This window comes from Electrona antarctica (genome assembly GCF_951216825.1).
Source record: "Electrona antarctica genome assembly, chromosome: 11".
Lineage (NCBI taxonomy): Eukaryota > Metazoa > Chordata > Actinopteri > Myctophiformes > Myctophidae > Electrona > Electrona antarctica.
The window spans coordinates 14,865,419-14,883,125 of NC_136792.1; the positions used below are offsets into that span (position 1 = coordinate 14,865,419).

General features: G+C 44.1%; 1 protein-coding gene across 3 annotated transcripts in view; it reads left to right on the forward strand.

Annotated features, from left to right (window-relative positions):
• LOC306932378 (fibroblast growth factor 12-like) overlaps positions 1 to 17,707 on the forward strand; it is a gene marked incomplete at its 5' end in the record, with an annotated part of 85,743 nt that overhangs the window by 47,208 nt on the left and 20,828 nt on the right. Inside the window, one exon of one of the 3 annotated variants that reach the window (XM_079514166.1) lies at positions 14,627 to 14,816. The exons of the other annotated variants lie outside the window; for them this stretch is intronic. Coding sequence (XP_079370292.1) covers positions 14,627 to 14,816 — 190 coding nt within the window. Of the gene's footprint in view, positions 1 to 14,626; positions 14,817 to 17,707 lie in introns of those variants that run through there. 3 annotated transcript variants of the gene reach the window in all.

Consider the following 17,707-nt stretch of genomic DNA (forward strand, 5'->3'; position numbering starts at 1 on the left):
CCGGCTGGGTCACCTGAGTGAGGGGTATGATGTTCGAGAGACCCGAAACCCTGATGACCTTAGGATACATCACTGAGGATACGTCCCAGGTGCATCCATGCAATGTATTTTTGTTTTTTTAGGACCCCAAAATTATATTTTGGCCATGGAACCCTCATCTGAAAATGCTTAGTGCCAGGGACCCCCAGAAGAAAAGATTTGTGTTAGGGTTAAATCGTAAAAGCAGATGCACAAGCTCGCAGCGCAGCACAAAGTGACACACTGTGAGCGTGTAGATACCTAACCCTAACCCTAAACCACTGTTCTAAATCCTAAGAGTTTTCTGAAATGTTGCGATAGCTAAAATAAAAAATGACACAGATGCTTTGCCGGTCTGCTGCATAGGCACAGAATTATAGTACAGGAAATCTATGGAAAATACAGGATCAACCTCAAACTAATTGCAAAAAAACCAAACTCAGCTGATATTGCATCTTCAATATATCCTGAATAACAGAAAAATAGTTGCCTGGAATTGTCTGAGGGGAAAGTGTTGAAAATGGCCTGTACAGTATGGCCACCATTGACATCCTATTATAAGGCAATATTTTCTAAATTTCCCTATGCTTTAAGTAGCATGCAACATGTCAAAGTAGGGGGTTTTCATGATGCTGAATCCATTCCAAGCATTAGTTTTGCACAAAAAGTTGCTATGGCTTGAATTCTGGACTTTAACTTTACTTACTATACCTACATTGCAGTATAGATACTTTTACTTAACCCATTTAGACCTGGCGCTACCTATATGTTTTTTTATTAATGAGAGCGCGCGCGCGTGCGTGCGTGCGTGTATTAGGTTGTACACATCATCAGTGCTACATAACAGGCCCAGGCACCAAGCTGGCATATTTGAGTTTAAAAGCAGTTCAGATAAATGGCCACTAGAGAGCACTGTGTGCTCTTTATCAGACGTCCCAACGTCCCAGGAAGACTTCAATATTTTAGTCATCTGTTGTTAAGTATTAATAACAATACAGCTGTTATATAAATATATTATCAAGTAGCTTTTAGTGTGTGTGTGTGTGTGTGTGTGTGCGTGCGTGCGTGCGTGCGTGCGTGCGTGCGTGCGTGCGTGCGTGCGTGCGTGCGTGCGTGAGAGAGTGTATGATGGATGGAAGTGTCTGACTGACTGAATGATGATTATCTTGAAGAGACGCACACTCTCACACACACACCTGAACACGCATGCACCATGCACGGACGCAATTCAGCACACACGCACACACACACACACACACACACACACACACACACACACACACACACCTAGTCGGTGGTGGACATTGATTCCCAGGGTACTGCGATGTGATTCCTGTCCTGAAATGGAGCCAGCTAGGGACTGTCCCTTTGTGTACGTGTGTCGCACGCGCGCGCGCGTGTGTGCAATTGTGCATGCGTGTGCGTGTATTGGTGGTGTGTTTTCCCAATCAATAGTCAAAGTGCGTGATCAGAGGACACAGTAATGGCATACTGTCATGACACTGACAATACTGTAGCACAGTTTAAGATTGTACCTCCATGACACTGACAATACTACTGTAGCACTGTTCAAGATGCTGCCTCCATGACACTGACAATACTACTGTAGCACAGTTTAAGATTCTACCTCCAAGACGCTGACAATACTACTGTAGCACTGTTCAAGATGCTACCTCCAAGACGCTGACAATACTACTGTAGCACTGTTCAAGATGCTACCTCCATGACACTGACAATACTACTGTAGCACTGTTCAAGATGCTACCTCCAAGAGCTTCTATTGGCCACACACTCATACAAGTATGTGCACACAGGCCTGTCACAACCATTACATAACCGCCTGATCGCAGTTATGTGAGAGATAGTCTCAATTATTTGGTATAATTGTCATAATCGTTTGCCCCCTGAATGTGCCCCCTCAAGTGAAGTGTTACCATGAGAATGTAGGAGAACTATACAGCAGTGTGTCACATGGCATTGTGTGCAGTGAGCTCTCACAGAGATGGCCTGCAGCACTGGAGCGAGCTCATTAAAAACATCACACAGTTTACTCTTGTCTGAGACTGTGGATGAGGTGTTAATCGCATGATTATGTCGAGAATAGAGATGAGGTGTGTGACATTGTGATAATGATTTTGACTGTACTCCAGAATTCAGAAGGATTTCCGCTACAGTCTGACATGGTGGGAATATAATAAGGCTGATTTGGCCATTCTAAACATTGCAAAGGCACTTCTTTCTGAGGTGATGAAAGTCACGCCAATCTGCAGCTCAAACCCAGAGGTACATACTATTGAAATCTCCCTAGCTCGTAGCGTCATTCAGAACCGAGATTCAATTATTTCAAACTAAATGAGGGTCAAGCACCCTCATTTGATGAGCTCCACTAGATTGATATTCATGTAAGTAGGGATGTATAGCATAGGGAGGCTCTTTCAGGAATATTGATCCTGGGACTTGTTGGAATGGTGAACAGCTGAGAAATCGAGGACGACAGACAGACAGACAGACAGACAGACAGAGACGCACGCACGGAGGAGTTCACACAGAGGAGTTCATATTGACTGTGTGTGCGTGTGCTGGACAATTGTACAAACTGTGTAATGTAGAGGTAGATATTTCTGTAAATGATCATTAACTATGTCATGTAAATAAACATTTAGTTCAGCTATATGTAAACATGAACTTCATACATGCAGGTACAAGCAGTGATATGCTGGTGGGACATGTTCCGCAGAGACTTGAGAGACAACGTTCCTGAGAGATAAGAATAGCACTTCATCTATATTGCATCAGCAGTTTCTCTTGACAATATGTTGTCTGCTCTCTCTACTTTTTCATGTTTTTTAAAAGGTTTAGCCTCTTTTTTACGTGTCTATTGTTTTTAAATGTGAAGCACCATGAGTTGAGGAGAACGCTATTTTGCTCCCCTGTATGCCTGCCTAATGTGTATTGTGGAAGTGACAATAAAACGGATTGATTGATGAGAAGGTGTTATTAATAGGCTTTATGTCTAAATGGGTTAAGCAGCAATGGGGAATGTAGGCTACAAGATTACAGAAGGCATTCATATACACAGTACATTAAATACACTTGTCTATGTGTACCTTTTGCAAGTTATATTGAGCTGCTGCTTGGGATGTCTTACAGGGGTGTTATAGACAGGTTTACGTAGATGGTGGGGGGGGGGGGGGGGGGGGGGGGGGGTGTCATAGTCACAAGCTGTATTCACAACAATAAATACCAAGCCAGCATGAAGTGGCATCTTGTTTCTATATTCAGATTGTCAGAACATCATAAGACAGCCTCTCGTCACCTCGCGTCAACAGACTTTCCTTTCCACCTTGGAGGATCCGGCATGCCACCATGCATGGTGTGATCCGGAGGATCCGGCATGCCACCATGCATGGTGTGATCCGGAGGATCCGGCATGCCACCATGCATGGTGTGATCCGGTGGATCCGGCATGCCACCATGCATGGTGTGATCCGGAGGATCCGGCATGCCACCATGCATGGTGTGATCCGGTGGATCCGGCATGCCACCATGCATGGTGTGATCCGGAGGATCCGGCATGCCACCATGCATGGTGTGATCCGGTGGTTCCGGCATGCCACCATGCATGGTGTGATCCGGAGGATCCGGCATGCCACCATGCATGGTGTGATCCGGAGGATCCGGCATGCCACCATGCATGGTGTGATCCGGAGGATCCGGCATGCCACCATGCATGGTGTGATCCGGTGGTTCCGGCATGCCACCATGCATGGTGTGATCCGGAGGATCCGGCATGCCACCATGCATGGTGTGATCCGGTGGTTCCGGCATGCCACCATGCATGGTGTGATCCGGTGGTTCCGGCATGCCACCATGCATGGTGTGATCCGGTCTAGGCCACGGACACTGAAATCATAAATACATTCAATTAAATAAAACACGGTGGTTCTGGTTCCCTCAATCACCATTTAAATGCTGGATCGAGTATAACTACAAGGTTAGTCTCGCCAGTCGATACGAGTTGGAATAGAAGATGGATATAACAAACAAACTATTCCTAGAAGCTAAACTATGCCGTGTCAAGGTTTTTTTTTGGGTAGGCCCTAAAATGATTATGCCCTTGATTGCGGGGAATAATTTTTGAGGGAATTCTGATTCAGGCTTGGTGGTTCCGGCCGGAGGGTTACCCAACATGAAATATTACTGTACCGCTCCCGACTGGATCAAAAACCAGAAAATGGTATTGATCCCAGGCTACATCACATGCACTTGCTAGGGCCATAGCAGCTAGTCAATAAAGGTCAATAAAAAAAATATTCCACAGCCATTCATGTGTAATGTTAGATCAAAATGAGCCCTATAGCGTCCTTATAATCTGAAACGAACAGTCTGCTAGCGGATCAATGAATAGCATTGTTTTTTATAATGAATGGCATTTTTATAGCGCTTTTCCAAGTGCTCAAAGCGCTTTACAATGCTTCATTCATTCATACATTGGGAGGTGAAGCCGCGAACAGTCGACGCCAGCGTCCTCACTTTCCACATACACACACCAATGGTGCCGAGCTCACACCGACCGACTCATTAGACTGAGGCAATGTAGGGTTCAGTGTCTTGCCCAAGGACACTTCGACATGTGGACAGGAGGAGCCGGGATACGAACCACCGACCCATGGATCATTGGACGACCTGCTCTACCTCCTGAGCCGCCCTTATCAAGAACAGATCAAGAATAGAGCCCTGCTTGGGGTACCACGGTCAACTAAGAACAGATCAAGAATAGAGCCCTGCTTGGGGTACCACGGTCAACTAAGAACAGATCAAGAATAGAGCCCTGCTTGGCGTACCACGGTCAACTAAGAACAGATCAAGAATAGAGCCCTGCTTGGGGTACCACGGTCAACTAAGAACAGATCAAGAATAGAGCCCTGCTTGGGGTACCACGGTCAACTAAGAACAGATCAAGAATAGAGCCCTGCTTGGGGTACCACGGTCAACTAAGAACAGATCAAGAATAGAGCCCTGCTTGGGGTACCACGGTCAACTAAGAACAGATCAAGAATAGAGCCCTGCTTGGGGTACCACGGTCAACTAAGAACAGATCAAGAATAGAGCCCTGCTTGGGGTACCACGGTCAACTAAGAACAGATCAAGAATAGAGCCCTGCTTGGGGTACCACGGTCAACTAAGAACAGATCAAGAATAGAGCCCTGCTTGGGGTACCACGGTCAACTAAGAACAGATCAAGAATAGAGCCCTGCTTGGGGTACCACGGTCAACTAAGAACAGATCAAGAATAGAGCCCTGCTTGGGGTACCACGGTCAACTAAGAACAGATCAAGAATAGAGCCCTGCTTGGGGTACCACGGTCAACTAAGAACAGATCAAGAATAGAGCCCTGCTTGGGGTACCACGGTCAACTAAGAACAGATCAAGAATAGAGCCCTGCTTGGGGTACCACGGTCAACTAAGAACAGATCAAGAATAGAGCCCTGCTTGGGGTACCACGGTCAACTAAGAACAGATCAAGAATAGAGCCCTGCTTGGGGTACCACGGTCAACTAAGAACAGATCAAGAATAGAGCCCTGCTTGGGGTACCACGGTCAACTAAGAACAGATCAAGAATAGAGCCCTGCTTGGGGTACCACGGTCAACTAAGAGCAGATCAAGAATAGAGCCCTGCTTGGGGTACCACGGTCAACTAAGAACAGATCAAGAATAGAGCCCTGCTTGGGGTACCACGGTCAACTAAGAACAGATCAAGAATAGAGCCCTGCTTGGGGTACCACGGTCAACTAAGAACAGATCAAGAATAGAGCCCTGCTTGGGGTACCACGGTCAACTAAGAACAGATCAAGAATAGAGCCCTGCTTGGGGTACCACGGTCAACTAAGAACAGATCAAGAATAGAGCCCTGCTTGGGGTACCACGGTCAACTAAGAACAGATCAAGACTAGAGCCCTGCTTGGGGTACCACGGTCAACTAAGAACAGATCAAGAATAGAGCCCTGCTTGGGGTACCACGGTCAACTAAGAACAGATCAAGAATAGAGCCCTGCTTGGGGTACCACGGTCAACTAAGAACAGATCAAGAATAGAGCCCTGCTTGGGGTACCACGGTCAACTAAGAACAGATCAAGAATAGAGCCCTGCTTGGGGTACCACGGTCAACTAAGAACAGATCAAGAATAGAGCCCTGCTTGGGGTACCACGGTCAACTAAGAACAGATCAAGAATAGAGCCCTGCTTGGGGTACCACGGTCAACTAAGAACAGATCAAGAATAGAGCCCTGCTTGGGGTACCACGGTCAACTAAGAACAGATCAAGAATAGAGCCCTGCTTGGGGTACCACGGTCAACTAAGAACAGATCAAGAATAGAGCCCTGCTTGGGGTACCACGGTCAACTAAGAACAGATCAAGAATAGAGCCCTGCTTGGGGTACCACGGTCAACTAAGAACAGATCAAGAATAGAGCCCTGCTTGGGGTACCACGGTCAACTAAGTGTATCATTGCTGTCAGGCAGAAACCTCTTATCTCCATATCTTAATTGTGTTTTTTTGTAAATTAACGTCCTACTTGATCATACGGTGTTTAGAATATCTGTAAGCTCGAAGTCGATCTGCTTGAAACAGTTTTGGACATATGAGGTTTCCATCCAAGACAAAGTCCCGGCGACTTTGATGGACACCCAGATGACTGACCATATATAGGTTTTGAATGTGTTATGGATTACATACCACATACATCATTTTTATGTAGATTAGTGGGCCATATGGGACCAGACTGGAGTGGATGCATGTGAAATGGCCTTTCTCAGAGTGGTGGCAAATGGAAAGGAGCTGTTTGAAAGCAAAAATGTTTTTTTGAATAGCAGCAAACATAAACGGTATAAAGTATATTAGAGTAAAGTATAGAGTATAAAGTAAATAGCAAACACAACTTTGTCTATTTTCAAATAGCTGATGTAGGTTTAAATTCCGGTTAAACTGATTTCCTATATTCAGCTATTAGTGTAGATTTTGTACTACACAAAGATCCCATTGATTTTTTTTTAATGCTACATAAATAAGATGTTGGTGACCCAAACCCCCTCAAGGTCCCCTGGGGGTCCCTGCACCCCCTTAATGAAACACTGGTCTATAACATCAGACCTAGAGATTACAGGTCACCAACCTCCTCTCATTCGTGTGTGTGTGCGTGCGTGCGTGCGTGCGTGCGTGCGTGCGTGCGTGCGTGCGTGCGTGCGTGCGCGCGTGCGTGCGTGCGTGCGTGCATGTCAGGTAACGTGCTACAAATACATGATGGTAATTAAAGTAACTGACCCGTTTTCCGACAGAGGCCTACATCAGTGTCCTTCTGCTTGATTGGCCGGCTGACAAGAGCGCACCGCACACATTCCTTTTTTTGATGCCACGATTTTGTAACCCATTTTTCCACCCAGTGTTAATTATCTAATGTAATCGTTCCTCTGCCAACCTGGGGGGGCAGCGGACTGACCTCATACTTCCTTCTATGCATGAGGAGTCCAAGCTGCTTCTTTTCACCTGACAGGGGAGAGTTTCCCCGGACCGGACGTAGTGCGTGGAAGGAACACGTTATTCCGACCAGTTCCTTTCCCCTCCATCAGGAGGTAGTTTAGAGACCAGGATTAGACGGCACGCATTCTTATTATGTTATTAATAATATCTACCTTTATTCAAAGGTGATATTAATATAATTTGTATGTAAAGAAATTATTCAATATAAAATAATAGCTTTTAAAGAGGTAAAGTAAATCTGTAATTAAAGGAGAATTTCGGACTAGAAGGCTTTCTTACCTTTATTTGTAGTTGTTACGTCCCCACCAAAGAGGTCCAGGTGTTATTTTGTGCAAAAACACATTATTGGCTATTTCCCCTACCATAAGCCCTCAATGGGGCGTGGGTTTTAGTACTAATTTGCTTATTTCCATCGAAATAAGTAGTAAAGTGTACTGCTTGGGATACTAGTATTTTCATTATGAAGAGAGGATATATACAAAAACGAATGATTTTTGAGCGATGGAAATAAGCGTTTTGTTGCTCTCGATCTGATTCCAATCATTTGAAAATGATGTGATCGGCCCCGATTTCCGATCACGTGATCGGACCGGGACTGTACAAGCCCTATTAGTATATAATAGGGCTTGTACAGTATACAGATTAAAATTGGTTGTTATCAACCGAGCACAAAGTTCTGAGAAGAGAATAAAGTAATTTGAAGTTGAAGTAAATCCTGTTGTTCTGATGTGATAGCGTGGGAATATAATAGCACATGTTTCACATCATCCGGTTTACGCCTGGCTTCTGGTGTTAAAGCCCATCCTTTTTCTAGACAAAATATTCATAACCACTTAAACCTTGTATGGTTGAGCGGAGTGCATCAGAGCTCTATGTTGAGTCTTTTCTGTTATTGTGGGAAAAGCTTGTCGATTGTGAGCTTGTCGATCTGCTATTTTCTGCAAAAGCTTTCTCCACAATACGGATGCTGGGGGTCAAGTGATATTTTTGGGTTAAAAGGTTCAAGCACTATATTGTGATAGTAATCATTTCCGTAGAGTGTTTTAAAGAGCTGGAGAGACAGGGAGAGATGCCTGTTACTGAACAGTAACAGGCATCTCTCCCGTAACAGGCATCTCTCCCTGTCTCTCCAGCTCTTTAAAAAACAGAAAATATATTTTCAGGTGGGTTGCCAATTTAATCCAATCAGGAGAGAGTATACCTATATAATAAGCTTCAAATTTATAATGTCACAGTTCCAAATGTGTCTGCTCATATCTTATGTGTCCTCACTTCCAAGTTCACCTATTTATCTGGTATCCTGTATGAGTTCTCTTTCCTGATTGGATAAAATGTGTTTCCCGACCATTGAAATCGGCCAAGTCGATTATTTATTTATTTAGCACTCTGTAGCTAGCTACCCAACTGGGTTTCCATCAACCATTTTGGATTTTTGCGCATACTATCCTGAATAGAAACACTTATTAAAGGAGAATTCCATGCTAGAATGCTTTCTTACCTTTCTTTGTAGTTGTTACGTCCCCACCAAAGAGGTTTTGTGCAAAAACTCCTTATTGGCTATTTCCCCTACCATAAGCCCTCAATTAATTGCATTGCATTGAATGGTTCTATGGGGTGTTATGCTAATTCACTTATTTCCATCGAAATAAGTAGTAAAGTGTGCCGCTTGGGATATTATTTACATTATGAAGAGAGGATATATATACAAAAAAATTATAATTTTGATGATGGAAATAAGCAAATTAGCACAACACCCCATAGCCCCATTCAATTCCCATTTAGGGCTTATGGTAGGGGAAATAGCCAATAAGGAGGTTTTGCACAAAAAAACACCTGGACCTCTTTGGTGGGGACGTAACAACTACAAAGAAAGGTAAGAAAATGGTAAATGGTAAATGGTGCATTTATATAGCGCCTTTATCCAAGGCGCTTTACATAGATTGTGCATTACATTCACCCATTCACACACACATTCATACTAGGGATGTTGAAAAAAGTTGAAAATCGACTCGATTTTCGACTCATGCCTTCCGCGACTCAAAAACGTATGAGTCGAAAAATCGTTTTTATTTTTTTTATATATTTTTTTCTGTGTGACACTGCTGTGCTGCGCCTGTCAGAGCAGCTCCTCACATGCATGCCCTGGCTGCAGTTAGAGCCTGCGACTAGACCCCATCGTCCAAGGGTGTGGGGTGAAGGGGGAGGGTATCTTAGCAACACTGAATGCTCTGTCCCATTGGTCGTGTGCTCGTATCATGAGCCAATGGCTGCAGCTCTGAGCCTCCCAGACCCCAGGTTCGCATCTCATTGCTGTTCTGAGCTGTGAGCGCTCTTCTCTTCTTGTGAAGAAAGCAGGACAGCGTTGTCAAATAAATCCCGCCGTCATTCATACTGTATTTATTCCCCGACCCGACATTAAAATACGGAACAACGTGCGTCCCGTATCAGTTCATTACGGGACTTGTGACAGGCTGCTGCATACAATTGAGAGTTGGGACTAGCTGATAGCATAGCAGCCGATAGCGCCGCTGCTCCTTCAGTGTCGTTGTTTACAAAATAAAGTTTATTTTTTATTATTGGGCTTTGATCATTGATGCAAATTCTAAACATATGGATGCAGCTGCAGAAGTTGTTGCTTAAAGGAATGCATAGTTGCGTTCTCCTCAACTGCTGCGCAGCAACAACAAAAATAAAAAAATAAAAAATAATGGAAAAAAAAAATTGGAAAAAAGTCGATCGACTCGTCGATTTGCGGCCTCGATTTATCGATTTGCCAAATATGAGTCGTTTGACATCCCTAATTCATACACCGATTGCGGCAGAAGCCATGCAAGGTACCAACCAGCACATCGGGACACTTCGACATGTAGACAGGAGGAGCCGGGATTCGAAACGCCAACCCATGGATCATTGGACGACCTGCTCTACCTCTTGAGCCACAGTCGCCCCGAAAGCCTTCTAGCATGGAATTCTCCTTTAAATATTAAATAATTTACCCATTCACTATATTATGTTAGAGAACCTCTGGTAATGAGTCTGGAAAGAAGTTGACCGCCCCTCTTTCTGAGGCCCAGCCCTGTCATGCATCCATGGTGAGTTTAAGTAGTTGTGTCATCATGTTTGATATCCTCAACACCACTCAACTTAATTGGCTGACATGGGAACAGTGTTCTAGGATAGTTGTTACCATAGTTACCGCTGAACCAGCACTGCAGCACACGGGCGTTGCCATGGTGACAAGGGACCAGTGCCGAGAGGGTCAGCCTGGTTACGATAAAGGAAATTACTTTCACTATACGGGTCTTGGACTCTGGGTCTTTGTTTTGGTTTAAATTCAACAGTGTGATATTGAAACAACTCCGTTTTTATTGTAATAAGGAGTGAATTATTCTAAAATAAACTACTGTATACATACACTGACACTGCTCATTTAGATCAGGACCATCTGGAACCCCCTCAAGGACACCTGTGGGTCACCGGACCCCACTTTGAAAACACTTCTTCCATGACACTTGTTGAGGTTGTCTGATGGCCTGGGCAGAATCGTTGCACCCTTGCCTCTTTGCACGCATTGCTACAAGATATCAAAGATCTTTTATATACGAAGATAGTCGATCCCGTTTGGAGCCACTAGAGGCGAAATGGTACACACATCCTACAAAATGGTCTCCTAAGTAGGCGTGCTTTGCTTCTCCCCCAACATGATTTTTATTATTACAGCCTAGTACTGCTGCACAAAGTTTTGGCATATAGAATCTTAGTTTATCAGAACATCTTATGGGACAGAGCCTTCTATGTGACTTCCGTCAGACTGCAGATGGACACTTCAGATATCTTCCCAAATCTCGCAAGAGTGTGTTACTGGGATAAAGAAAGGTTGATAACAAAGTTGATTTGTCTCGCTAAAAAAAGGCCATTTTAGTATGAACATCTTGAAATTATTGTGTGCCTTGTGATGATTGGGTCCAATGTTTACTTCAGTGACCATGGAGCTAAAGAATGGTTCAGAAGCTGTGTTCACGTTCATTCTCCCATTAGAGTGAATAGACTCCAACCTGCTTCCCGTCTCCTAAAATGGTGTGTGCCCACTTCACGCAAATACAGGAAGTAAACCGGAGATTGCGTGTCTTGCTATTTCCGTCTTGGACGATATTGTGTGCTGTTTTTACAAATTCACCTTATTCGTCCAGGAGCCCTAGCTATATCGAGGAGTTTCTTGTTTACCAATGTTGCCATGTCTGCTTATAATAAGCGACTTTGGGGGCTTCTTTTTAAAGTATATTTTTCTTATTTGGGCTTTCTTCCTAATGTTTTTAAACCAGTGGCACAATGAAAGGTTCACCATCACCCGGAACCATCATTCCTGAATCAAACGTTTCTTCAGGACATCCGGTTCTTGTCCACTGTGTCAAATGCCTTTGAGAGGTCTGTGAAGGCTATGAATAAGTCCTCGTGCTTCTCTTGGCAATTCTCCTGGAGCTTACCATCATGTCGACTGTCTAGATCGTTTCATAATCCGCATCGTGACTATGGTATTCCCGTTTGGCTATTGTTAGTTTTTTAGCCTCTGGAGTATAACTTGGCTGGGACAGTGGGACCCTACCAGCAATAGCCAATACAACGAGACACCACCTCTACTGTTGGGAGCAGAGGTATTTGGGACCTTTGTTTCTCTAAATGATCACAATGTTTCTTTCCACTGATGGGGTGATTTCTGTTACCTAGTGTGAAAATGACAGATGTACAAGCTCACAATGTGCCTCGTTGTGTTGCGTCGTGAGCTTATGGAACACCTGTTTTTGGCGAAGATACAGTTTTTGGTGTGTGAAGTGTGAAGTATATACTGTAGGGTTTAAGACTTTTATTGTTGTAAAAGGAGAACAGAGACATCTGTCAGAGACACACACACACACACACACACACACACACACACACACACACACACACACACACACACACACACACACACACAATTGGAAACTGGTGCAGAGGGGGATCACTGGATCAGTGAGTGAATCATCCCGGCTCCGCAGCAGTGTATCATGGGAAAACACTGGCTCGGTGTCAAATAATGCACATATATGTAAGGGGGGAGAGAGAGAGAGAGAGAGTAGAAGTGTATTGGGAGGAAGAAGAAGATAAAGACCCATGAAGGCCGATGTATAATTTGTTGTACTTGTACAACGGCGTCGTGGAACTGCAAGTATGCGATCTACAGTATGAGCTCGCAATGCATCACCATTGCAACGCATTGTGTGAGCTTATAGATATTGGCTATTCACAGTCCGCAAAGGATCATAAATAAATTAGGCATAACTCCCTCTAGCTCCCTAGCTCAAAAAAATAAGAGCACAAATACTTGATTATTCACACAAGGACATGGTATTCCAAACACAGACAGACTGTATTATTTAAAACCAAACAAGTTGAATGTTAACAGATGTGTTATGTGTTGATGTGGACTCACTGGATGCTGCAGTATGGCTAATGAATGGATGGTTTCGTTAGAAGCCACAGTTAACTCCTTCATGTTCGATTCAACCTGAACTGGGAGAGACAGGCAGGGTCCATGGATGGATGACACACACTGGAGTATTTTAGGAAGCACTGTCTTCAATCTCTCTCTCTCTCTCTCTCTCTCTCTCTCTCTCTCTCTCTCTCTCTCTCTCTCTCTCTCTTTCTCACTTGCTCACTCTCTCTCTCTCTCTCTCTCTCTCTCTCTCTCTGATGTTGCTGCCAAAGACCCTCCTTCCACTTGCTCTGCATTCTCCTCTCTATCTCCATCTCTCTCTCTCTCTCTCTCTCTCTCTCTCTCTCTCTCTCTCTCTCCCTCCTTGTGTGTGTTGCTCCTCAGCATAGCTGACGGACCGAGGTACAGAACAGAAGAAGAGTAGAGTAGAGGAGTAATGCCAGCTCTACGGGGACGGGACCTCGTCTTTCCTCTCTAATTATCTCTTTCTTTTCTTTTCTTTTTTTTTTTACTTTACTTTTACACTGGTGTATTGTCATTGTGAGTCTGGCTGGCGCTCATGCACCGAGCGCTTGCAAGGACGCGTGCGTCGTCCTCTCGCCCATTCCTGCTAGACGAGAAATGTAAGAAAGCAAAGATGCTGACAATTTTCCAACCGCGTTTTTCTCGGGCTCACGTGATGGTGGTCAACGCTGAGTGGTGCTGGGGACCCTGAAGATCTAGCCGGTCCAGTCTGACTGAAACCGAAGGGTTGCTTGAGTTGACACGGGACTGTTTCCAGCAGAGAGACCTCTCGCACATGGATCTGACCCAATGAGCAGCCTCATTTGATCACATGACATGGGATTTACCCGGGTACTCTTCCTACCATTTAGGTCATTGTCAACTGTAGACATGTGCAATAAGTAACGAATGAACATAGTTATAAGATACATTTATAGTTTCAAGAGAATCACTATTTGGAGAAAGAAAAGAAAAAGATAAAATGATTGCGGACACACAGCTCTGTTCATGTTTTTGGGGAATTATTAGGGACAGAAGAATCCATCAAATATATTATAATTCTTTCAGAAGTTTCAGGTATTTTGGGGATGCTTTTCATCTGTTTTGGAATTCAGTTCATTCATCCACTCGGATCCAGCTGTAACTCTGGTGTCAATAAGTCAATAACAACAACAACACTTCTCTACAAACTGTGATTCAAAGACCACAGGATTTCACTTGAACCACACCAGAGGTCTGTCATGTGAACTTGTGGATACTGCAGGACACTTCAGACCTTCAGCAATAATATGAAACTGTCGCCTTATCCATGTGAAGACTCATCAGGTGACACACATTCAGCATAACCAGGGACGCAAAATCGTGACAAATGATTTGGAACGAGACGGCATTTGTTTGGACAATGCGTGGAGGCGTTCAGCTCTAGCAAAGATTCACTGCAGCCGCTCCGAGAAACAACCAACATCCGACGCCTGGTGGATCCATCCATCAGGTCATGAATACAAGCCAATCCCTTTGGAGTTGAGTCAAACCCACATTGATTGATTGGGTGTTTTATTTTGTTCCTTCGCGAGGAGGAGGAGGGGGGCGCTGGCGATGGCGGCCCTCGCCAGCTCTCTGATTCGTCAGAGGCGGCAGGCGCGGGAAGCCAACCTAGAGAAGCCGCCGACCACTAAGCGGAAGTCGAGTCCCACCAAGGGCCCGGGGTCACTGTGTCACCTGTTCAGTGTCTTCTCTAAGGTCCGCTTCTGCAGCGGCAAGAAGAGGCCCGTGAGACGAAAACCAGGTCTGTAGTGTGGCCTTTACTAGCCTCGCATAGCGATACTAATATCACTGCGTGGATATTAGTCTCGACCCTCTCGGTGTTACATTCATTTTTTATTTTTTGCAATGTCCCACCCCATATTTGAATACTGGGCTCTGGTTGGTTATAGCTTGGTTCCAGACGAATCTGGTTGGCTCGTCACCACTTCGGCCATGAAGTCCTCCCACAATTGAGAGGGGCCAGACTTACTCTCCCAGGGGTCATATGCATTACAAAGGCAGATGAAGGCTGGCTATGTGAGGCTATAGGCCTTTACAGCAGTGCTTCTCAAAGTGGGGTCCGGGGACCAGTGGTGGAAAAACTACTCAATTGTTTTACTTAAGTAAAAGTATCAATGCTGCAATGTAGAACCACTCCGTTACAAGTAAAAGTCTGGAATTCAAAAAGTACAAAAGTGTTCAAATGTACTAAAAGTACCAACAGTAGAAAGTACTCACTATGCAGAATGTCCCTAATCAAGTATTATACTTTGAAATGCGCATCGCAACGTTTTGTGAGCTTGTAGATCGTCTATTTTTAAATGCGCCAAAATATATATAGGGCTGAAGTGTTTAATGTATGTTTTGTAATGACAAAGAAAACTAGTAGAAGTAAAAGTATTGGGAATTTGAATACCTCAAGTAAAGTCCAAATACCTAAAAATGTAGGTCCAAATAACTAACAATTTACACCACTGGTGTTAACCTTGGCTATTGAATGTGTTGACAATAGCAGACATACAAGCTCACGTCACTTTGTGCAAAAAAAAAAGTATCTTTGAAAGTGAAAGAGGTGAAAGTAATATATAATGAATGAATTGCATTTTTAAAGTGCTCAAAGCGCTTTACAATGGTTCATTCATTCAGACATTGGGAGGTGAAGCGGCAAACAGTCAACGCCAGCGTCCTCACTTCCCACATTCACACACCAACAGTGGCGAGCTCACACCGACCAACTCATTGGAGGCAATGTAGGGTTCAGTGTCTTGCCCAAGGACACTTCGACATGTGGACAGGAGGAGCTGGGATTCGAACCGCCGACCCAGGGATCATTGGACGACCTGCTCTACCTCCTGAGCCACAGCCGTTCACAATATATTAATATATGAAATGTATTGTGATATATTATTTACATTATTATTATTACTACATACTTGTTAAATACAGTAGCTCTATATTCCGATCATTACTATAGATTCTTCAGTAACAGGGGCCTCTCCATCTCTCCAGCTCTTTAGTAAAAAAGAAGAAGATTGTTAATACAATATAACTAGTACATCTGCATGGTAGCATGTGTTAAAACAATAGAATACATCTGCATTGGTTGGAGGTGGACTCTACCAATGCGGTAAAGCCATTTAGAAGAATCCCGGGTAGGACATAAAGGTTACGGATTGCAACGATGAAATGACATTTAAAACAACAAACAAGTAAATCACCAAAATAAATATTCAGGTCAGGTAAATTGTGTTGCAGAAGGAAATGGAAGGGATCAATCTTTGTTCTTTAAAACCACTTTAGTTCTATATATTTTGGCGTACGACCAGATGTCATTACAACTAGGTGGGGGACAACAAACAAGGACTTTTCTCAAGAGTATTAACTTTTTATTTTTTCTTTTGTTTCGGTGGGGGGGGGGGGGGGGGGGGGGGGCATAGAATGTCTGCAAAGTTATACATTTTGTACAATGGCCATCTTGCATGCCATGAAAGACGCTGTGGTGTTGCATGCATATTATGGCTTGATGTTCGCTTAACAACAACCACATGAACACGTCCACATGCTGAATAGTCTCTCAGTGCAATATCAGTGCTTAACATGTATTGATGCTGCACGTCGTTCATACTGTATGAAATCAAATCATTTGAGAAATCATAGCGAGCCATAATACAGGATGACCACCGCACAGCACTGGCCCGACACTACAGTACGGGACATTTTGATGATTGATACATTAAAATGATAAATGCTACAGTGTGTTCCTGCAGCCTGCCATACAGTACGTGCAAAACTCAAATTGTTCACAATCACAGCAGAACAGTGGCGTGCACAGATAGACACTAGGGGGTGCTAGAGCACCCCCTGCCCTTTTGGCAATGTGCCCTTTTGAAAAAAATAATATATATATAATTATTCATTATTATTATTTTTATTTTTATTTTTTTGTACAGTATGTGGACCATGGTGACATTGATCAATTCTTGACAAAAAGCTTCTAATATATTATTTAGGCCCCAAAATCTATAAATATCACACTATTAAGACAAACGGCCGGTTTCACGCGCTGCACAAGGTGCCCTTTTTTCACTTGAGCACCTGCCCCTCTAAATGTCTGTGCACGCCACTGCAGCAGAACCACTTTCAGCCATCGTTTTATTTTGAAACCCACTTTGAAACCCAGCAGCCTATGAGTTCTGTTCACTGAACTAGGCTACTCAGCGCTTTGCGGAGCCTTGCGCTCCGCCAATTATCCACGATGTACAACTTCATCACCATTATACTCACCATCATCATGATCATCACATCATCACCTTAGTGTTGGTCACTGGGAGCTGACCAGTACAACCACAGTCTTCTACTGTTGGTCACTGGGAGCTGACCAGTACAACCACAGTCTACTACTGTTGGTCTGGTCACACTGGGAGCTGACCAGTACAACCACAGTCTACTACTGTTGGTCACTGGGAGCTGACCAGTACAACCACAGTCTACTACTGTTGGTCTGGTCACACTGGGAGCTGACCAGTACAACCACAGTCTACTACTGTTGGTCACTGGGAGCTTTTGTAACACTGAAATGCGTTAACACATGTAACAGTATACTGTAGGACAGGTACAGTGGCTTTACATTGTAGAGCATGGCAGTTACATTGT